The 23,946-nt window shown below is 39.1% G+C and overlaps 1 protein-coding gene across 1 annotated transcript in view; it reads right to left on the bottom strand.

Moving 5' to 3' along the window:
• The window catches only part of LOC133878237 (oligoribonuclease), a 31,910-nt gene extending 8,654 nt beyond the window's left edge, over positions 1-23,256 (bottom strand). Inside the window, exons 1-5 of the mRNA XM_062316768.1 lie at positions 23,068-23,256; positions 15,544-15,678; positions 9,916-9,992; positions 334-415; positions 164-219 (exon numbers count right to left, since the gene is read on the bottom strand). Of these exons, the coding sequence (XP_062172752.1) occupies positions 164-219; positions 334-415; positions 9,916-9,992; positions 15,544-15,678; positions 23,068-23,182 (465 nt within the window). The 5' untranslated portion in view covers positions 23,183-23,256. The remainder of the gene's footprint in view (positions 1-163; positions 220-333; positions 416-9,915; positions 9,993-15,543; positions 15,679-23,067) is intronic.
• Positions 23,257-23,946: the final 690 nt, after the last annotated feature.

The following is a 23,946-nucleotide window of genomic DNA, read 5'->3' as shown; positions in this document are numbered from 1 at the left end:
CTTATCTCAATGTCTTACCCCGCAGGAGACAACAAAAGGTTGTCAAGACCATTGAACATAACATGAAATTATAATTTAAATGGTTGATAAATGAATACATAAAAATAAAAATAAAAATAAAAATACATATGAAGGAAAGCTCACCACTTAGATTCTAACACACCTGCTTTTCAGCTTCATTTTCACTAATTGTACTTTGAATCACCTTTTTTGTCAACCCTAAATTTATTTGAAACCATCAGCAATGGTTCCTTGAATGATAAGCATATAGAAAAATACAGCTAACAGAAAACAATTAAAATACAAAGTAAAATCACAATATGCACCACTTACCACTTGCTGCATGATGGCTTTGACACCATTCACCCATCCCATCTAAACACTCCTTATTTTGATGGATAACAAAATCAGGACCCTAAAAGATTAAAAGTTCTTCAAAATATAGGATAGGAGATTCACATATGTAATGATTCCTGTTAGTCAAGACATGATTGACTGCAGATTGTATAATACAACCATTTTTTCTTTTTCTGATAAGTATAGCACAACCAAGAACTTTTCTGACTCAGTTTTTAGTTATTATCTTCACACTCATACTTGCGCTTTAAGAGGAGTCCATTATAATATGCCATTCTTAACAGAGAAAACAAGGCAAAAGTATGACATGTCACCTTATCCCAGGTATCCTCAGCAGAATCAAGTTTTTCCCTCTGTTTAACTTCTTAAACTACATTTATAAGCATAGGTCATAATAGAAAATCATATTTGTCAAAAAAAAAGAAGGTGGGGTCATAATAGAAAATCATGACTTACACAATTCCAAAAGAATTCACGGCATGAAGATCCTTTCATGGTAGTTAAAAGTCCCAAGTCTGATCCTAAGTCACTGGGGTCGTTAGAAACTTATTCCAGACCTATTCTCACTTATCAGCACATTGTTCTTTCTTCTTTCTTTTACTTTTGGATTAATTACACTTTACCTACATTTGATTTGGGTTGAATTCGAATTGCCATGTTATTATTTAAAGTTACACTTTAACCAGCTGAAGTCACCAACGAGCTCTTTTCAGCTCATTTCCCTCCCTCCCTCTCCTAGGGTTTGCCTATAAACCCTAGATCCTAGTATTTTAAAGCCTCCAAACTTAAATCCGACGCCGGGAGAATCTACGTTTTCACCGATTAGTTTGAGGTAAATTCGAAAATCCTAGTCCCTCCAGATTTTGTGTTGATTTTTTAGAGTTTGTACTTAATCTCTCAATTTTCTTTAGGTATCGTGTATTTTGAAGTGTTCTAGACAATTTCCAAGCATCCCTCCCTCCCCCCCTCTCCTAGGGTTTGCCTATAAACCCTAGATCCTAGTATTTTGAAGCCTTCAAACTCAAATTTGATGCCGGAAACGTAATCCTTGGGGTAGAATCTACATTTTCACCGATCGTTTTGGTAAATCCAAAAATCCTAGTTCCTCTAGATTTTTGTGTAGATTTTTGAGAGTTTGAACTTGATCTCTCAATTTTCTTTAGGTATTGTGTATTTTGAAGTGTTCTAAACAATTTCCAAGCGTTGGGTTGCATTTTTGTGAGAAATCAAGGTAAAACCCAAAATCCTAGATTTTTTCTAAGTGTTGTAAATTGATGAATTTTGTGTCTAATCCCAACATAATCTTATGGGTTAATGTTATAAGTTATTGGGTTGTTAAATGGAACCCTACAAATTTATGGGTTTTCCATCGGTCTTACTTCTTGAGAAATTCAAGAGTTAAGTGGAAATTCAGAGTTAGAAAATATTATGTGTTAGTATTAATATGTCATCACAATGTATTGTACAGTAATACATTGCGGAGCTTACAAAGAGGATTCCTTTATAGCCAAATTGTCAAGCAGCCAAAGTGAGTATTTTACTCAGAGAAAAAATGTTATGGTTTTATTATATTTTACTCACTGAGAAAAAATGTTTTGCGAACCAATGATATTTTAGTATGATATATGTTTGTGATTTGCTTTCAATGTGTAGTAAGCCATGTGACTCTAGATTTGTGCTTCCACAACAATTCTTCCCGTTTGAGCTCCTCTTGTAAGGCTTTCCTTCAATTATGTTAAAGAGATGATTTGATGATGTTTGAGTTTTAAGATATGATTGTGAATATGTGGATTGAGTTATGTTTTATGTGCTTTATGAGAAGTTAAAAATGCATGCTATGATGGAAAGGTTTTAAAAAGCATGAGATGATATGAGCTGCATAAGTGTTAAAGCATGTACGCAAAGCATAGATAGTGTGGAAGCACTAACATGTACGAAATCATGAACACTGAACGTAAGACCCTGGTTGAAAGACACATTGGCAGAGCAAGTGTAAAACCGGTGGGTATTCAGTCCCACGGCATCAGAAACAAGTCCTAGGGTCGAAGCCTGACAGGCACTAGAAACCAAGAAACAGAACAAGAGCATGCATAGCATGATGGTGTGTGACATGTTTTAGTAAAGTGATTCATACTAAACGTATTAGTATGCATATGATTTTGGAATAGGACAGAACATATGTATAGTGATAATCGGCTAGATTGCATGTGATTTAGGAGATGTCATATATTTGGAGTGCATGTATACTTGTTTTCCCAAAAGGTTTGGAATGACATGTATGCATGTGAGGTCGAGTTATGATGTTGATTGACTTGTTAAGGTGTAATGTTTAGGTGTATACGTATACTTGTATTCCCCAAAGGTTCAGAAGAAATGTATGCGTATATAACCGAAATGTTATGTCAAATGCTTTCCTGTGATTTAATGTTGGGTGTGCTCATATACTAGTATTCCCCAAAGGTTCAGAAGAACTATATGCGTGTAAGTCGTAATGTTATATCCATTGTTTTCTTATGATGCCATGTTTGGGAGTATGCGTATATTAGAATTCCCAAAGGTTCGAATGACTTGTATGTTAAGGATACTACAGTAAACTCAAACAACACAATCACGCCGATTGATAGCAGATAGCATCTACACAAATCAGCCGTGATTCAAGGAAGCTTCCCTCAACTGGACAACAGAATCTTCTCACCATATCAGACCTACAGCTAGCATATCTCCGGATCCCCTCATTAATCCTACTCCTCTCGATACACACCAAAGGCTATATTGCCTTCCAAGACAGGAAACTACTTACCATATTCAACCTATGTAATTATAGAATGCCATATACACGGCACCTTGTATAAATCTATAAATACTGTATCAATACAATACCTAAGCATTTAGTGCTAAGGCATTTTACCCTAATATTCTTTTACTTTACATGGTATCAGAGCCTCCCAATAGCCAACGCTCTTCCATGGCCACCACCAATTCCGCAGCTTCTGATCTCACCTCTTTGATGCCCAACGTTACACAGCTTGGAAGCATCAAACTGGAGGGACCCAACTATCTCAGATGGGTTGCTCAATTCCAGCCCATTCTGTGTGGTTATGATCTCCAAGGTTTACTTGATGGAACGGACCCTTGTCCTCCGAAACTCATCGCCAATGCAGCTGGTGATCCTCAAATCCCAAATCTAGCCTATCTTTCATGGCTGTGCAAAGATCAGCAATTACTGAATCTCATCATCTATTTCTTTTGCTCCTTTGGTGCCATCAATGTACAGTTTAAACACATCACGGCTTGCTTGAAGCAACCTGGCAACACTTTTTGCCGCAATCCAGATCCAGAATTGCCCACCTCAAGTGACAGTTGCAAAACTTGCAGCAAGGGAATAAGACCTGCACCGAATATCTCAATCAAGCCAAAGCCTGGGCTGATGAGCTCTTTGTCGTAGGTAAACCCGTTGATGATGATGACCTTATCTCACTCATCATCAATGGTATAAACCCTACTTTTCAATTCTTTTCTTACTTCCTTTACCCAACGTGATCGTGAGACCACTTTTCATGATTTCCAATCTAAGTTGCTTAGTCACGAAATTCTCCTCCAGAACCAACAGCAAGCTCTCACTCCTAAAGCAGGTTCCTTTGCCCTTCATGCCCATAGATCCAAACAACCTTACAACCCCAACACCTTCCGAAACAGCCCCAACACCTTCCACAAACCCAGATTTTTCCCCAAACCTCCTAGCCAATTTCGGCACCAATCTCCACCCAACCCGTATCATAACTCTTCTTTTTCCCCAAGGAATCCGCCTCCACCACAAACCCCAAGTCTCCATTGACCACTCCCTCTCTAGTACTGCCCCACCTCCACACCAATACTCCCCTTGTCAGATTTGTGGCAAGAGTAGTCATCGCGCCCTAGATTGCTATCATCGCATGGACTACACCTACCAAGGCCACCATCCACCCATGCAACTTCTTGCCATGACCGCTCAGACAAATGAAGAGTTTGCCAATCATGAATGGCTAACCGATTCTGGTGCAAATACCCATGTCACAGCCAATTCTTCCCTTCTCACCGATCCTCAGTCCTTTGATGGTCCAGACACTATTGGAGTAGGCAATGGTGCACGTTTGGATATTCAACACACTAGTTTCTCTCTTGTTAAAATCTCATACTACTAACTCTCCTAATTTTCTTCTCTCACAAATTCTGCATTACCCCTCCGCATCCGCCAATTTACTTTCCATTAATAAGTTCTACAAAGATAACAAATGTTGGTTTGCTCTAACTGATGTTGATTTCATTGTGAAGGACAATCTGACAGGAACGGTTCTGCTCCACGAGCCCAGTGAAAATGGGTTGTACTCCAACTGGTTGCATCCTGAATCTATGAATAAGACTCGCAGGTTTACTGCTCTTCTTGGTATAAAAACTACTAACATGGTTTGGCATCAACGGCTGAGCCACTCGTCTGCTTTTGTCTTCCAGCACCTCCTTCGTCACCAACACCTTCCTCTAGTTGGTTCTGTCAGTCCATCTACAATGTGTTGAGTCCTGTCAACTTGGCAAGTCCAAGCAGTTACCGTTTTCCCCATCTATTAGGAGTTCTAGTAATACCTTAGAAGTCGTTCACTCGGATGTATGGACCTCCCCTGTGCCATCTCTGAGTAGATGCAAGTATTATGTTGTGTTTGTTGATGAATACAGTCAGTTTTCATGGCTTATCCCTTAATCAATAAAAGTGAAGTTCTTTCCTATTTTATTAAATTTAAATTACTTGTTGAAAACTTATTTGATACCAAAATCAAGTACCTCCGATCCAATAATGGCAGAGAATACACCTCCACTGCCTTCAAACAATTCTTAAGCCAAAATGGCATCTTCCATCGTCTCACATGCCCTCACACCTCTCAGCAAAATGGTATTGTTGAGAGGAAGCATCACCATATCCTAGAAACCGGCTTAACCCTCCTTGCCCAATCCGGTCTACACCCTAAGTACTGGGTTGATGCTTTTACGACCTCTGTTTTCCTCATTAACCGATTACCCTCTTCTGTTTTAAATAACCAATCTCCCTTTTCTAAATTAATCAAGAAAGAACTTGATTACACCCTGCTTCGCACCATTGGTTGCCTATGCTATCCCCTCCTTCGCCCTTATGCAGCTCACAAATTAACCTTTCGAAGCAAACCTTGTGTCTTCCTCGGGTATGGCAGAAATCAACGCGGCTGCCGTTGTCTTGAACCTAACTCTCAAAAAGTTTATCTTTCCCGTAACGTCATATTTGATGAATCTAAATTCCCTACCAAGGGTACCATCCTCACACAAGGCACTTCCAGTATTACCACCCCTCCAGGTACACCAATCCTTTTTCAACCAACCAGCCTCTCCACTTACCCACCTTCCCCATCCCAGTCCACCACCCCACAATCTCCTCCTCCTACCTCAATTATCACTAATTCTTCTCCAATACTCCCTGACCCTACCCCTGCTTCCCCACCTGCCTCTCCTTCACTCCCCCACCTGCCTGCCACTCCGCTCCAAACCTCCTCTGCTCCTCCCCTGGCCCCCTTCGTTCTTATCCACCTTGCTGCCCCAAGCAACAGACCTGTCACTCGATCCCAAACCGGGCCCTCCAAACCCCAATCCTTTCCTAGTTTCACCTCATTCCTTGTCAGCAAACATCCTCTTCTTACCTATACCAGTGTCACCCTTCCCCCTAAATCCTCCACATACTGCCAAGCAGCCTCCAAACCTGAATGGGTTGCCGCCTTGACCGCTGGATTCCAAGCTTTGTTATCCAACCAAACCTGGTCCTTATGTCCCCGCCCCTTACACCACAATGTTGTCCGCAACAAGTGGATGTTCAAAATTAAACAAAACCCCGATGAAAGTATTGAACAGTACAAGGCTCGCTTAGTCGCCAAAGGCTTCGATCAACTTTGTGGTATTGACTATCATGATACTTTTAGTCCAGTCATTAAATCGGCTACAATCAGGTTACTTTTAGCTTTGGCCGTCCAGTTTGATTCGAAAATCAAACAATTGGACGTCTCCAACGCGTTTCTTCATGGTTTCCTTGATGAGGATGTATATATGGAACAACCCCAAAGGGTTTGTGGATCCAAAGTTCCCTAACTACGTGTGCAAATTGCACAAAGCTCTATATGGTCTCAAACAGGCCCCTCGGGCTTGGTTCACACGCCTCTCTCATACTTTATTAGAAATTGGTTTCTCTAGCTCTCAAGTTGATCCTTCATTAATTGTTTATCACACTAATGGTTCTCACATTTTCTTCTTAGTCTATGTAAATGATATCATTGTCACAGGTAACAATGAGGCCACCATGCAAACTGTTATTGCCAAACTCCAGGTTGACTTTGCAATGAAGGACCTCGGCTCCCTCTCCTACTTCCTCGGCATCCAAACCATTTGGGACTCCACTGGCCTCAATCTCAAGCAATCCAAATACATTCAGGACCTCCTCAACCGTGCTGGAATGACAGACCCCAAGCCCTACCGCACACCTTGCACTGCTGACTCCAAAATGTCGAAGTTCACTGGTGAAGTGCTCCCCAACCCATCAGAATATTGCCATATCGTCAGTGCTCTCCAGTATGTCACACTCACTCATCCGGACAATGCATAATCCGTCAATCAGCTCTGCCAACACATGCACGCCGCTACTTCAGTCCACTGGACAGCCGCAAAGCGTGTCCTTCATTACTTGAAAGGCACCGTAGACTTAGGCCTCTACTACACCAAAGGCCCCTTCACACTCACTAGATTCTGGGACTCCGATTGGGCAGAAAATCCCGACGATCGCCTCTCCACAACCGGATATGGTATCTTCTTTGGCCCAAACCTCATCTCATGGTCTACCAAGAAGTAGCATGTCATATCCAGATCCAACGCCAAAGCCGAGTATCACGCCATGTCCCTCACCACTGCCGACCTCTACTAGCTCCGCATGCTCTTCAGCGAATTACAGCTCTCATTACCTTCACCACCAATCATCTGGTGTGACAGTTCAAGCGTCCTAGCCCTGGCATCAAACCCCGTGTCACATGCCCGCACAAAACATATCGAAGTCAACGTCCACTTCATCCAGGAGAAGGTTACCAACAAGGACATCCAGCATCGCTACCTCTCCACACTTGATCAAGTAGCTAACGTCTTCACCAAGAGCCTCACCGCCAATCGATTCTGCTTCTTGCGTGACAAACTTCCAGTTGTTCCTCCCATCAGTTTGCAAGGGGTGTTAAGGATACTACAGTAAACTCACACAACACAATCATACCGATTGACAACATCTACACAAATCAGTCATGATTCAAGGAAGCATCCCTCAACTAGACAACATGATCTTCTCACCATATCAGACCTACAGCTAGCATATCTCCGGATCTTCTCATTAATCCTACTCCTCTCAATACACACCAACGGCTATATTGCCTTCCAGGATAGGATACTACTACCATATTCAACCTATGTAATTATAGAATAAACCTATGTAATTATAGAATGCCATATACACGACACCCTGTATAAATCTATAAATACTGTATCAATACAATACCTAAGCATTAAGTGCTAAGGCATTTTACCCTAATATTCTTTTACTTTACATTGTATGCGCATAAAGCCAAGACATAGTGTCAATTATTTCCTTAGATATTTCTATATCCCTGTATTTCCCCAAAGGTTTGTATAGCTTGTTTTTTTTTATTTGAAAAAAGGGTTTAACATTAAAGTTTGGATAGCTTGTATACGAGTATATCTAAGTCACATGAGATATATATATATATATATATATATATATATATATATATATATATATATATATATAATGGTGTGTATATTGTAAATTATTGATTTACAAACCAAATGTCATTGTTATATTATCGGCTACCAAACCTTTTATGAAAACCATCAATCAACGAAATAGCAATTATCGTAAACATACGATAGTAATTAAGAAATTGGCTCAATGTAAAAACTCCGTGTATTTTATACTACTGAGTCGGTGAATTCATACTTTCACCTATGCGAATGTGGCTGCCACCACGATCGTGTATATGTTGATACTTTGGCTGCAGGTACCGCAGACGTCAATGAGGACCCTGTGGCATTGTACTTGGGATACTACGACTGAAGCTAATCGCGACAGTTGTATGTGATGGGCTTGAGGATAGTTCGTATTTTGTATAGACTTCTGTATATGGCTCATGTCATATGTGACACATAATTTGTACAGCCATTCTTGATGTAGTTAATATTTCAATTAAGCCTTAAACAGATAGACAGATGTATGGCTCTAATATTGTAATTAACATTTGTTAGCTTATGATAATAGTTTCCGCTGCATTGTTTATTATCTCTAATGTGTTAGGTACATATTATGGGATATGTACGTTGAGTTGGCTTATGACTAAATTGTCACGCCAATGTGATGATTCCGTTTTGTATAAAAAAAATAAAAAAATTGGTCGTCACAGATTCTCCATTTTGTGTAGGATATTTTGTTGCATAACTCTAGGTTTATATTGCTCCCTTTTGTTTGGTTGCTGAAAAAATTGACGAAATTAAGATGGACTTACTTGGATGTTTGAATATCACATCCAGATTCTTTTGGTTACCAAAGCATGATTTCAAATTGCAAAAACTTAGATTCGAAAATTTAAATTCAATTTTTATCTTGCATTCTTGGCATCCAAACAAAGCGCTCTTTAATGTATAAGAGAAGAAGAAGAAGAAGAAGAAGAAGAAGAAGAAGAAACACTACAATGGGTAATCTGGTCATTTCACAAAATAAGGATGTAGGGGCAACACACATGTTGCATTTTCCGTCCAAATTAACACATGATTTTAACAAATAAGAGGTATTGAAGCAAATACTTCAATTTAGGGAATCAATTACAAAAACTTATAACTCAAAAGATAAATTGCAAATGATATGGTTGTTTTTTTGTGGAAGAGATTAACACAAGCTATTATCACATATCTCAAAATAATAGGCAAGCATTAAATTTTTAAGAATATAGAAAATAAGTAAATAGAATTTCTAAAAATGTTAAAAAAGAAAAAAGGTACATGACAACCACACATGTTAGAGAGAATAATAAATATCAAACGAAAAAAAATAAATAAATAAATAAATTTTGATAAGTAAGAAGATTTTATTAAAAAAAGCGTAAAGCGCCCTAAGTACACAGGAAGTATACAGAGGAACAACCCAGCTAACCCACAAAAACAAAGGAAAGCCAAAAGACAAAGAAAAGCCCCAAAAACCCAAAAAACAAAGGTAAGCCCCCAACAAACACCCAAGAAGCAAAAGAAGCACCCCAAAACCACAAGAAACCCAAAAGAACTCACAAAAAAGGTAAGCCCCCAACAGACACCCAAGAAACAAAGGAAGCTCCCCAAATACAATAACAACCCCTACCAAGCACCCAAAAAAATTACAAGAACGTGATAAGAAACCCAAATATATATATATATATATATATATATATATATATATATAGTACGCATATGCACTAGCAAATAAGAAAATACCTCCAGTGTTTTGGACAGATTGCCATCTGTAATAATACAAGCAATCTCCAGTATTCTGTCAACTTCAACATTTAAACCTGTATATCCCAAGACGTAAAAGAATGAAAGATTAAAATGTATTTTGAATTTTCTTTTGCATCATTAGGCATCCAACCATTTAGCTTACAAGTGGAACATCATAACAAACAATATGAAAATTCACTAAAAAACAACCTTTTGCTTAGACTGATCCAAACAATACGTAATATGAGCAGTAAAGTTAAAGTATAACCAAGTTACTTGTCTAGTATTTAGTGTGAATGTTAGATTTATTAAATCTAACCAACAAATCTAACATTATAACAATACATAAACAGGAACAGATAAAACATGCAGAAGGGGTGTTTACTTTCTTCCCTTTTTCTTTTTCCTTTTTTTTGGTGGAGTCAGGGGGAATAAAAAATCAGACACTGAAATGGAAGATCTAGAGAGCGAAGGAACACAAAGTACACAAACAATAAAATGAACATGGCCAAAATCAGGACCTTTTTCCCTTTTTTCCTCCAAGCAATAAGATAAAAACCCAAAGTATTTTCTCCTTGATTCTGGTAACTTACCACTGGACCAAAATAGTTATGGCTAAGTACATAATTGTGTTGGAGGATGATGACTTCAGAAACACAGATTATGTTTGTGAGCAAGGCAAGGGCTGAATGTGGCAAGCAATGCCTTTAGGCAGGTTGAAGGGTCAAGGCATATGCAAAACATCCAAATAATATACATGTTTTGTCTCACGTTCCATTTCTTAAAAGTACGAGTCTTTTTCTTTTCTTTTTAAGGATCATAATGTAGAAGTTACTACATTTTATAGAACTAAATTATGTTATATATTACAGATAACATGTATTTCTTTCTTTTTTTCGTGATTAGTAAAATGCATTTCCTTCATAATTTTAGCTATCAATTACTTCACAGACAAATAAATAACTATCTTCAAATCTTTGACAACTCAAAGTTGTCTCCAAGATTTTAAAACATTAAACTCGGACCTGTATCAACTTCTCTTAACAAAAACTCAAACTGTAACTGGATTCTACGTAGAATTTGCCTAATTTCATTATCAAAAGAGGAGTCTCACCTAAGATAAAAGACTGACAAGTACAAACGAAACTTGAGACTGGAACTAAAAAACATATTTGAAGGCTGGTTTTCCACCACATTAAGCTAATTTCTTTATAGATCAGCATAATGATTAACTACGAAGACTACTCAAGGATCCTTGACGATGAAAAAGAATATTTGTAGGCTCCACTGATCAAGAATTACTTTAACAAAGAAATAGGTATTAAAATATAATGGATCAGATAAAGATGCACCAAGAATTAGTCCAAATTACAAGGATATTTACAGTTTCTTTTGCCAATTACAACAATTGTTCCATCCCCTATCAAATTTAGGCCTTTGGTGTGTCACCATTTAGAACCAAAGCCAACTTATAAATACCCTCTCTTCTCTTCTAATTTTGCCTATCATTATAGAAGTTCCTCCTATCAGGATAGAGGTAGGCAAAAGAGAGATTAACTAGGGGTCGTTTCTCTCTGATTCCTCTCGCCTTCTCTCTTTGCTAGCATCTTTCGTGCATTTTTGGGGTCCGAGTTTCGGTTTGCAGGATTTGTAGGTTGTGTTTCTCGTAGGGAAGTCAGTCGGTGCTACTCTGGTTGGGTGTATCACTGTCTCGGCGATGTAAACATTCAGGTTTGGACGTCTGTTTTCCGGGGGTGTAGCGAGATGGAGAAGAAATTTTCTGTGGAGGCGAAGTCTTTTGCATTCGTGGCTTTGGATGGGGCGTCGGTACTGAGGGTGGTGGAGAAGAGAAATAAATTTCTGCGTGAGGTCGTACTGAGTGCTCAGTGCTCTAATTGGTTAGCGTCGACGTTGGAGGTGCTAATGGGTATTCCGGAAGATCAAGAATTTGTCAAGTCTTTCCGAGAAGGTTCGAAAATTCTGATTGCTCGGAGGGGTGGGAACAGAACTGGGCGATTCTTAGAGGCAACAGTATTTGGTTTGGGCGGTCAGAAAGGCTTCATTATCATCCCTGAGGGTCGTGGAGGGTGGGGATGGCAAAAATTCTCCGGCGAGTTGCGTGAGGCTGTTGATTTCCTCTCTGCTACGGTGGGTAGCGGGCAAGGCTCTTCGTCTTCGTCGACCAAGAAAGATGCGAAGGTGCTAGGGCCGAGTATGGGCTTGGCCTCAAAGTGGACGGGGCCGTCCTTTGCAGAGATGTTGTGCTCGGTTCCGACCTCTGCTGTGAATAAGTTGCCCTTGGTGGGGGAACCTCGTTCCGGGTTGAGGGTTTCGCCGGAGGAGCCGAGTGCGCTTGATCCCCTCCTGGCGCCGACTCATGCTGAGCAAGTTTTGAGCTCGGCGGTGGGTTGCCCACATGATCCGTTGGTTAAAGACCAGTCTCTTGATTTGCTGGACAAGAAGCCTTCCTCACGTTCAAATTTGAATTTTGAACGTTCTATGATGCGCACGTGAAGCAAGCTGGTCAACGGTTTGAAAGTGGTTTTGGGCCGGACTATTAGGATTTGTTTGGGCCGGCTTGCCGGGTCTAGCCTGGGTCAAAAACGTTCTGGTTTTCGCTTGGCCCGACTTCTGCCGAAACCTAAAGCTCATACGGCGATCGAACCAGGGACGCCTCCTTTTCCAGCGCCGTCTCGGCCGGAGCCCTCATCGTCAGCAGTTCCAGGGGCTCTTCCGGTTGGTTCGTCTTCTTCTGGGTTCTCTCTGGTGCGTCCTCCTCCTAGGGGTTTGGAGGCTATTTCGTCAGGGAAGGGTATAGCAGTTCCAAGGGCGTCTTTTGCCTTTCCGGCGCCGTCTTTTCGGCCGAAGACCTCATTGCTGGCAGTTCTAGGGGCTTTTCCAGTTCGGTCTTCTTCTTCAGGGGGAGGGTCTAGTAGTTTGAAGGTGGATACTAGCCGGGTCACTGCCTCTAAGTCTTTCGGTGCTTCTCTGGTAGTATCCCAACTCACGGCCTCTCCTTCCGCTGGGGCTACTGAGTTGGGGGAGAAGCTGTGCTCTTCTCCTCCCGTGGTTTCTAAGCCTTTTCAGAGGTATATCAGTAAGGCGAGGGTTCTTAGAACGGGTTTCGTGGAAGTGGAATGATGTGCTACTTTCAGATTCCCTGAAAGCCTCAAAGATGGTCGCCGACTTAGCTGTTAAGAAGGCTTCGGTTGCAGAGACTCCAACAAAGAAGGTCGCTGAGCCTCCAGTGAAGGACTTTCTTAGAAAGGGGTTTCTCAACCCTCGCCCGGTTTTGCCAACCACTTCCTCTTTGCCACGGAAGGTCTTTGATGGGGGGATAGTCGGGCATTCCTCCCCTCCTAGAGGCTGCTCCAGTTCTTCTCCTGTTGAGGGTAAGGGTTTCTCCCAATCTCGGAATTGGCCAATCGGTTTTGATCATAACGGGGAGATTGTGGTTTGGGAGAATAATGTTGATTTTTGGGATGTTTTGCCTTTGGATTGGGCGTCAGAAGGTGCTTTTGGGGAGGAGGCGTTGGCAATTCGGGATGCCATGGAAGAAGAATTTCAGCGTGACAAGATGATATTGCACCAAAAGTCCAAAGGCAAGAAGGAGCTTCTGAATCTACATAGCTCTATCAACTATGGCGACACTAAGCCTTCCGCTAGGAGTAGGAAAGGAAAGAACCTTATGTTGTAGAGTTGTATGCTTGGGTTGGTTTGTGGGTCGTTCCTAAGGCTTTTGGTTATTGCTCAGGATCTTGTGAGAGTTGTTGTTCTTGGGTTGTTCCCTCTGTTTTTTGGGTTTGCTTGTATTTCGGGTTTAAGGTTTTGGGGGTGTTTTCATGTTTTTTGGGTGGGGGTATCTTCTGGGATGTATTTTGTAGTTTGGGCTTTATGGGAGTTTCTTCTGGATTTTGGGTTTTTGGGGCCTTCAGGATTTGTGTGTACATAGGTTCTTGTGGGTTTTCTTCTGTGGGCTAGCTGGGTGTTCCTGTGCATACTTCATGTGTACTTAGGAGCGTTTTTCGCTTATTTTAATAAAGTTTTCTTAACATCTTGCACGCTGTTACATGCAGTTCTAAAATTTAGTGTTAAAAAATAAAAAAATAAAATAAAAAAAGAAGAAGAAAATATGAAGATCCAAAAGCCCAAAACCAATAAAAAGTTCACTACGTAACCTATAGAAATGCAAGTGATTTATTTCAGATTCCTAAAAGAAGCTGAAAACTCTAAAGAACTGTAACATATTTATACACTACTTACTTCGTTTGTAATTGTCTATTTCTATGGCTTTCCGAATACCTATTACTGTATTAATGCTAATTTTTCACTTTCTCATACATTATGTCTATACAATATTCTTAATAACCTAGATCACCTAATTTCTAAAAGGACCATTAAATTAATCTTATCCCTTTTCAGAACTCAAAAGAAACAAGCCAGATCGGCATAGCCTTATCCCAAGTACATGGCATCACTTAGAGGAAGTCAGACCATTTTTAACCAATTGACTAAGCCAAAGATGCACCTTCTGCGAATAATAGAGCATTGCTTAGTTCATGGCATTTGACCTTCCATGCCTTGTTTTAAGGGATCTCCTCTTTCAAATGATATTAATCAGCAGCATTTAAGAAGTTCCAAATTTCTTTGAAGTTCTTCTATCTTAAAGTTATCGCTATTCTGAAATTCTGACCTACTTCGATGGTTCTTGCTTAAGAATAAATTGTGACTGCGACTATAGGGAAAATTCTTCTTTTTTTTTATTAGTAAGAACCCAATCTTACTAAAAAGCGTAAGGCACCTCTTAGTACACAAGGAGTATACAAAGAAAACACCTAACTAGAAAGAGAAAAGCGAGTGAGAAAGTTAGGAAAAGAAAGAGACAAAGGGTGGACATAAGTCGTAGGGAAAATTCTAACTTTGGATAATTTATGCAAGAGGAATAGTATTATGATGGAGTGGTGCTATATGTGTAAGTCTTGTGAAGAGTCCATTAATCATTTGTTTCTGCATTGTATAGTTGCTACATAATTGTGGAGTATGATCTTGCAGTTGTTTGGTGTTGTGTGGGTAATGCCGCGATCGGTGAAAGAGATGTTGGGGAGCTAGAGGGGACAAAAGGGCAACCGGTTGTTGATGCCAATTTGGTGAATGGCTCTATTGTGTTTGATGTAATGTTTATGGAACGAACGGAATGCATGCAGTTTTGAAGATTGTGAGACTGATTTGATTAAATTGAAGAAGTTGGTGATACAAACCGTGTCTATGTGGAGAGTGAAAATACAGTCTATGTCTAAGTATTCTTATTATGATTTTCTCTTTTCTCTTTAAATTAGGGTTTATGTATACTTCATGTGTACTTGGGTTGCGCCCCTCTACGCTTTTTTGAAATATACTTATTTATAAAATAAAATAAATAAATGAATAAATTGTGATATTGCAGCAACTATTGTTGCTTCTCGTCATCAATGCTGAAGCCAATGCTTGATTCCTCCAATTGAAAGACAATAAATAATGATATAATAAGGTTTGTGAACAATACCAACAAAAAAATAAAATAAAATCCCAAGTCACTGTAAATGGTCTATAGGCATATCTATTTATAATTCAACAACATATGCCTACCAGTCATTTCCAAGTCGATCCACACAAGGGGCAATTTGTACGCGACCGAAGGCATCACTATGTTTTGTTGACACTGCTTTTCGTTTTCTACCAGCAATTTGTCGTCAAGGCGATTAGCTTTCTTCTTATTTTTACCTGAGTCAACAAAATACATAATTAGTATGACAACTATTCCATCTCTGAGCAACTTTTCCAAACAATTATCTACTTAGAAGGCATTTATATATAAATTGATAAATAGATAAACCAATAGATTATAGATAGATAAATTGACAAAGAGAGAGACAAATAGATAACTCTTTGCCTTTGAATTATGCCATAATATGGTTCATAGAGAAAAGAGGATTGGCATATTTAAGAAGAGATGCTGGCAGCAAAAACTAAATCATAATTAACAACAAACAAAACCAAGGCCCTGTTAGTGTTGGCGTAAAATATTTTCCAAAAAATGTTTTCCTGGCTATCATGTGTTTGGGGTGGCATAAAATGGTGGTCAATCCGAAAATAATTTCCATTAATAGTAAAACACATAAAGCAGTGGGCAAAAAACATTTTAGGCCTTAAAAAAGAGTAAAACGTTTACCTCAGTAGAGAGACGCTTCACACAACCACGAGCGCTTTCTTCTATCTTTTTTGATGAATAATAATAAGTTTTATTGAATAAAGAGTAAAATCCTCGTACACGAAGAGTGTACAAGAAAACAAGAGCGCCAAAACTAGATGTTGTTACAATCTAGAAAACAAATCAGATCTACCAAATTCCCTGAAGAGAGGATAGGAACATGAGCAAGGGCCCAATTCAAGAGAGATCTTAGAAATGAGGATTTGAAGTAGCACATTGAACTCACTATCTTCAAAGATCCGACGGTTTCTTTCTCTCCAAATGCTCCACATTAAAAAGGCTGAAATAACTTTCAAGATAACTTCTCTAGGATGGATGTCCATGCCCAAGGAATTTCCAACAATGGAGCAGTTGAGGCACGTTACCAATTGTGACTCAAGAGACCCCAAAGCTGATAAGCTATAAGTGCCAAATATCCACAGAAAACTCACAATAGAGGAGAAGATGATTAATAGTTTCCTCACCCTTCCTACGAAGGCAACAACGAGCACTTTCATCCATCGTACCTTCTTCTGCTACTTTGGCTTCTTTGCCTCCTCCTCCTCGTAAGCGGCTCTCATCTTCAGCTTCAGCTGGTAGTGGCTCGGGTTCTTCATTCCATGTGCCGCCGTTGGCGATATATGTGGTGCCTCGAGTTTCCCAAGAAACAAACGGAAAACCGTAGCCCTCACAATGTTCAAACTAATCTTCAATGGTAGTTTCAGAGGAAGAGTGTTCCTCAACCAAGTCCCGATCATCTTCGTCCAAGTCAAGCAGCAGTGCTCACTACTTCACAAAGTGCATCCTTAGAGGAAGCAACGCCCTCCAGGTCCTCTATGGTCACATTCCCTCACCAATCTCCCTCAACATCGTTTTTGGCAAGGTCAGCCTCTTTTGAATTTCGTTTTTCATTTTTTGTTGAAATCATGTAATCGTTTTTCACTACCATTCCATAACAAATTGCTTCAATTAGACTTTGGTTATTACTCTACTAGATTTGAATTTTGACCCATTATTTGAACGCACTATGCATATTGTATGGTTGTTTTTGTGCCTTTAACATGTTTGAAGGATTGCCTTTGTGGCTCATTAGTAATACAATCTTGTAGGTCTCCTTATCATAGACAATCTTCGAAAGCAGCACGTCATTGTGGTTGATTGGCGTGTTATGTACAAAAAGAATGGAGGAGTCTGTGGACCACCTTCTTCTTCATTGTGAGGTTGTTTATGCCATTTGGACTATATTCTTCAAACAATTCGGGTATCTTGGGTCATGCCTAGACAAGTAGTCGATTTGTTTGCTTGTTGGTGGACCGCTATTAGCTCTCGAAGTGTTACTGTTTGGAAAATGGTGCATTCGTGCCTTTTGTGGTGTCTTTGGAGAAAAATGAATGATAGGTGCTTTGAGAACCGCGAGGACTTTGGAAGAGTTGGAATTTATTTTTTTCAACACTTTGTATCTTTGGAGAGCGGCTTATGTTTTTCTTTTAGTGATTAGTTATCATAGATTTCTTGTTCTTTTTACCCCTTCTACCTAGATGACTTCTCTTGTATACTCCATGTATACATATATGGGAACGCTTTACGCTTTTAATGATATTTTGATTCATTATTAAAAACAAAACAAAAATCACGTGGTTCTCCATATCAATCTTTTGTTCTTTTCTGGGTTTGTTTCGTTAATTCAAAAATTTTACTCAATTAAATCATTCTTGCTATGAGATAAGCCGAGTTTATGATTCTTCTATGCCTTTTGTCATTGCCTTCTGATGGCTCTAACGCAGTAGCAAGGATGACAATCCTCACTGCCACCAATGGTGCTAAGGACATAGCTCAAATGAGACATTAGAAGTAATCACCATGGAAAATGGGGAGAGAAAATTCATTTGATGGAAATACTAATGCTGACTAGAATTCTCATATATTGGCAACAAAATGTATGAGAAAAAGTCAAAGAAAACAAAGCAGGAAGGATTGAAGGAAATGTGCAATGGCAGTAGGGATGAACTTTGAAAGATTTGGGTATTATAGATATGTAGAAAAACAAATCATTAAAAAAAAAATAGATATGTAGTAGAACACTTTTTTTTTATAAGTACGTAGTAGAACACTAACTAATGTATGCTATTACTTGTGAACCATGATGGAGACTGCTTCATGTATGGTAGTAATTTGGTGAACTTGTTAGACAACTATTTATGGCTGAACTTGGATGGTCTTATTTTGGTAGAACTTGGATTGTAATATATATATGGTAGAACAGAAGGTTATTTTGGCAAAACATTTTGTAATATTTAAGGTTAAACTTGAATAGCAATAGTTATGGTTGAATTTTCTATGGTACTTCGAATGTGTTGTTGAATGTTATTTATGGCTCTCCCAACTTGAAAGTATACTTTCCTATCCGTCTCTGAGGACTTTGCAGTTCGGCAGTTGGAGTCTTCTTAGAAGTTCATGAGTCCTATTGATTCTAGGTTCTCTTTCCCACCCCCACCCCCCCTTAGGTGCCTCTTCTTTAGGTATTGCTTGTTCGGTTCCTTAGTCCATCCCTAACGTGCTGCCTCTGCAACTATCCTCTTCTTCTCAGCCTTTCATCGCCTCTTCACAATCTTTTTCAGGGGCAGCTGAGTTGGGAATGAAGCTTTGTTCCTCTTCTCATGTGTCGTTGGAATCTAAGCCTTTCCAGAAGTATTACCGGAAGGCTAGGGAAGATAGAAAAGTGCATTTGGACGAGAATTGTTTTGCAGATTCTATGGAAGCTTTGACACTAGTTGCTCAAGAGCTGGCGTTTCTTTCTCTACTTCCGCCTATCAGTGATTCAGCTGAGAAAGTAGTTGTTGAGCTCCCAGTGCAAGATTCCGCTAGTGTGGTAGTTTACGTGAAAGATATGGTTAAGTCTCCTTCTCCGGCGAGAGGTTTTCTTCGGCAGGGGTTTATCAATCTAAGCCCGGTTGTGCAAGTTAATCTCTCGCATAAAGTGTCGATTGTGTCTACGTCGACTCTGGTTTAAAGAATCCGCCGTTAAGGGAGAGGATTTTAGGGTTTGACCCAATCTCAAAAGTGGCCAATAGGTTTTGGTCCGTCTGGGGAGGTGGTTGCGTGGGAGCAAGGCGACGAGGTATGGGATGGGGAGGATGGCGACTCCCCATACCCTTTGAGTGTTTTACCTCCCGAATTGGCCTTGGATTGGGAGTTGGATAGTTATGAGGACATGGATCCATCCTTGGCAATTTGGAAAGCCATTGAAGAGGAGTTTCATCAGGGAGTTACGGCAGCGCGTCCAAAGACCAAAGGTAAGAGGGAGGTGTCGAATCTAGTAAGCTCCATCAACTATGGTGATTCTAGTGAGTCCTCCCGGCATAGGAAAGGCAAGGTTCACGTGGTGTAGTGTTGAGGGCTCCCGAAGGTTTTAGGATTGAGGACTTGGGTTTTTTAGGGTTGTTTGGTTTTCTATGGTTTATAATCCTTCAGGAAAAAAAAAAAAAAAAAAAAGTAAGTATACGGTTTTCAGGTTTATACATTTATGAATTTTTTTTTATTGGTCAACATTAGGTAATATATGTATTTTTTTAATTAAAAATATTTTTTATTTATGAATATACATTACTTATTAAAAAAAAATACTTATTTTAAATTGTGAATGAAAGTTGTTACTTATAGGTTAATATGATTATATGAAAATATAAGAAATATTTAGTAATTTTTCGTACGAGCCAAATGCCGAAAAATGTTTTTTGGACTATTTTTTGGGTTGCAAACAAACAACAAATAATTGCCAGTTTTTCTGAAAAATGTTATCACCTAAAAACATTTTCCAACAAAAAATATTTTACATTGAAACAAATGGGACCTAAGAAGAAAACCAAATAAGCAAAATATGTAACAAAGCATAAGGCTTGTAAACCAAACCAGGAAGTAAATATGACTATACCATAGATAATTGCCTTATCTACATTGTTTTTTTTATATATATAAAGTAATCAATCTCATAAAAAGCGCAGAGATGAACAACCCATGCACACAGGAAGTATACAAGAGAAACCCCTAATTAAGGAGAAATATAAGAACACAATTTTAAAAATTTCGAAAAAGTAGAAAAGTGAGGACTATTGTACACCACTAACCAAGCATAAAGAGATTTAAACATTATGACTTTTAACTCTATCACTAATCTCTCACAGTCTTCGAAACTTCTCGCATTCCACTTTCTCCAAATGCACCACATTAAGCACAAAGGAGCCACCCTCCAAGCCTCTAAAATGCATCGGCTTCCCAATTGGCCTATCCAACTAGCCAACAACCCCACCACCGTTCTGGGCATGACCCACTCCATACCAAATAAATGGAAGATTGAAACTCACAAATCTCTAGCCACCTCACAACGTAGAAGAATGTGATCAATAGTCTCGTCACCCCTCCTACACAAACAGCATCAGTCTGCCATAATGACGTGTCTCTTTGCCAAGTTACCCATAGTTAATATCTTCCCTAACGCTGCCATCCACAGAAAGAATGCAACTCTTGAAGGAGTTCTAACTCTCCAAATGCTCTTCCAAGGAAATGAGGAGCCAACGAGAGTGCAAAGCGCATGATAGAAGGACTTAACCTCAAACTTCTTCCTTTTGGAGGGGATCCATCACAATTTATCCTCACCACCTCATCTCAATCAACGAGAGTACAAAAGATTAAAGAACGAAGTGACCAAGTGCACCTCCCAATCGTGCACGATTCTGGAAAAAGTAATATTCCATTGAAGGTCGCCATTAAGGAACTACACATGATCTGCCAATAGAGCCTCCTTTTATCAGGCAATACTAAACAATTCAGAAAAAAGAGGACTTCAAAGGATAATCCCCACACCACAAATCATACCAAAATCTTATCTCAGACCCGTCTCTCACCTCATATCTGACAAATGTAGAAAACACCCGCCACCCCCTCCTAATGCTTTTCCACACCCCCACCCAAAATTCACCAATCGCCTCTGGGAACACCAACCTCACCCCATGCCATCAAATTTGGTTTCCACCACCAATCTCCACAACGCCTCTCTTTTGTGGCATACCTCCATAACCACTTCCTCAAGAGAGCTCGGTTAAACTTAATCGAATTTCTAACCCCCAAACCACCCAAGCAAACAAGAGAACAAATTTTAGACCAACTTACTCTATGGAATTTGAATTTGTCACCAACTCCACCCCATGGAAAATCCCTTTAAAGTTTCTCAATCCAGTTGGCTACTCCTACAAGAATGGGAAGACTGTTCCAAAAGAGGGTTCCTCGTTTGTGCTCTGACCACTTTCCTATCCTTCTTGTATGTGGTGGTTTCCAAGGGGGAAAAAAGACTTTCTAAGTTTGAGAATATCTGGCTGAAGGAAGCGGGGTTTATGGATAGGGTGAGGCTTTGGTGGGCGTCTTATACCTTTCAAGGCTCCCCTAGTTTTGTTCTTGCTCAAAAATTGAATGCTTCAAAGGTTGATCTCAAATTGTGGAATGAACAGGTGTTTGAGAATGTGGACTCTCTTAAAAAAGCTTGTCTTGAAGATCTGTGCGCGCTTGATAGGCTTGAGGAAGAGAGAGGATTAGACTCTGAAGAGTTATTGAGAAAAAGCCTGATTGTCAGTGATCTGGAAAAAAAATTTTCTCCAAGAAATTAGTTGGAGACAAAAATCAAGGGTTCTTTGGCTAAAAGAAGGTAACAAATTCACAAAGTTCTTTCATTGAATTGCAAACTCAAACAGAAGATCCAACTTCATAGAATCGTTTTCTGTAAACGGCTCAATTTCTTCAGATCAACCGGCCATCAGCAAACATATTGTTCAATTTTATGAGCCCTTATTTTCAGAGCAATACAACTCGCGACCTAGGTTGGATGGCCTTATTTTCAACTCTTTAGTTACAAAGGCAGCCTCCTAGTTGGAGCTTCCTTTTGAGGAGAGGAAGGTCCTAGAGGTGGTAAAAGGTATTAACAGAGATAAGGCTCCAGGTCCTGATGGCTTTCCCATGACATTTTTCCAAGACTGCTGGGATGTGATCAAGTCTGATATCACGTGGGTCTTTTCTAATTTTCATGATCATAGCAAATTTGTTAAAAGCCTTAACGCCTCCTTCATTGCCTTAATCCCTAAGACTCCTCGGGCGATTGATCTCACGGACTTTTGGCCTATTAGCCTCATGAGTTGTATTTATAAGATCATTGCTAAAGTCCTTGCTAATAGAATGAGTTGTGTTATGGAGAAGATCATCTCAATGCCTCAAAACGCATTTTTCAAAGCCCCAGAAAGATGGATGCACATCATTATATGTCCAGATCAATGACTAGGGCATGTCAGAATCACATCTAAGCGTGTCAAAGCCAAAATACAATGAAAGGAACAGATTTAATTTCTTCATAAGTATCCATAATACTAAAAAAAATGAGAAAATCTATCAAGCTAAAATATGCAATTGTCATTATTTTCAAATGCATCTGCAAAAGTAATACCAAAACGAAGTTTCACAAAGTCAGTAGGTTTAAATTTATAAAGTACGTTAAATGTTTAAACGAGAACCGCAAAGCATAAAAAGTAAGGGTTTGGTCCTTTAGATGAAGCCAACATTCAATATCATTTCCCATCTTCTTAACTACCCCAGTTTAAGAGCAGTTAATAAGTCAAAAACATTAGCCAGAACAAGCACTCAAAAGTTCACATTAACAAACTCGTCATCAACTTCAACTTCAGTCCATCAATACAGACAATCTACATCAAGTTCCATAATATCAACCCCCCTGATTTCGTTTCCTTGATCTAGCAGCCGCTGAAACCCTAACCCTAAAAGACTTTGCGAGTGACCATGTAAGAGTGATAACCAAGACCAAAAAATAAAAAAAAATAAAAAATAAAAATAAAAAGGAAAAAAGAAAGGAATTGATAAAGTAAAACCTGGAGTGGCAGAGCAAGTGGACTCTTTGACTGGGGAAGCAGCAGAGGCGGACTGCAATCGATCATCTTCAGCGTCTATCTCTAGCACCGAAAATGCGTTTGAGAGGCCGTCCATTTTTTCTTTTTTTTTTCTCTTTTCCCACACAGCTACACAAGATGAGCTCGAAACCTGTCTTACAAGTTTGCAGGACCGGTGTCTTTTTATAATTCTATTAAAGGTAAGGCTTTTGCTGTATCCGTTTATTTAAAAAAGTGAGAAATGCTACTTCTTTTTCTTTTTTCTTTTTTTTTATCGGATGTCCCGAAGGACGAGTAAGGGTGCGTTTGAGATTGTAATTTTGTAGATAATAAGTTCGATTTTAAACCAAATCGTAGAACATAAATCGTTTGGAAACTGCGTTTTTAAAAATTGCGATTTGAAAACGCAGAAAATCTGCTTTTTCAAATTGCAAGTGAAATGATGCTTTTTTGAAAACGCAGAATTTTAAAGGCTAATTTGAGATTTTAAATGATAAACTTTAATTTTGCCAAACGTTTAACTGCGTTTTTAAAAATCACTTTTTTCAAATCGCACTTTTTGAAATCGCAAGCTCAAACAAACCCTAATGCTACTTTTATGATAAAGATTTAAACTTGATAGTTGATATGTCAAAACCTGTATATTATATCAAATTATTTAAATTTAGGAAAATAAAATGTAGCAATATCGACATAATATGTATCTTTAAATGTATTAATTTTAAATTATAACCTTGGAATGAATAGGTCTTATTAACACTCTTCATACCATTAGCATGTTTTAAGTGATTTAAAATAAATAAAAATAAAAATTAAATTAAGGAACTGATATATAAAAACCACTTAAAATATGTTACAGTC

Source organism: Alnus glutinosa, chromosome 9 (assembly GCF_958979055.1).
Source record: "Alnus glutinosa chromosome 9, dhAlnGlut1.1, whole genome shotgun sequence".
NCBI lineage: Eukaryota > Viridiplantae > Streptophyta > Magnoliopsida > Fagales > Betulaceae > Alnus > Alnus glutinosa.
Note: the sequence above shows the minus strand (reverse complement) of the source record. Positions and strands in the feature narration are given on the sequence as shown.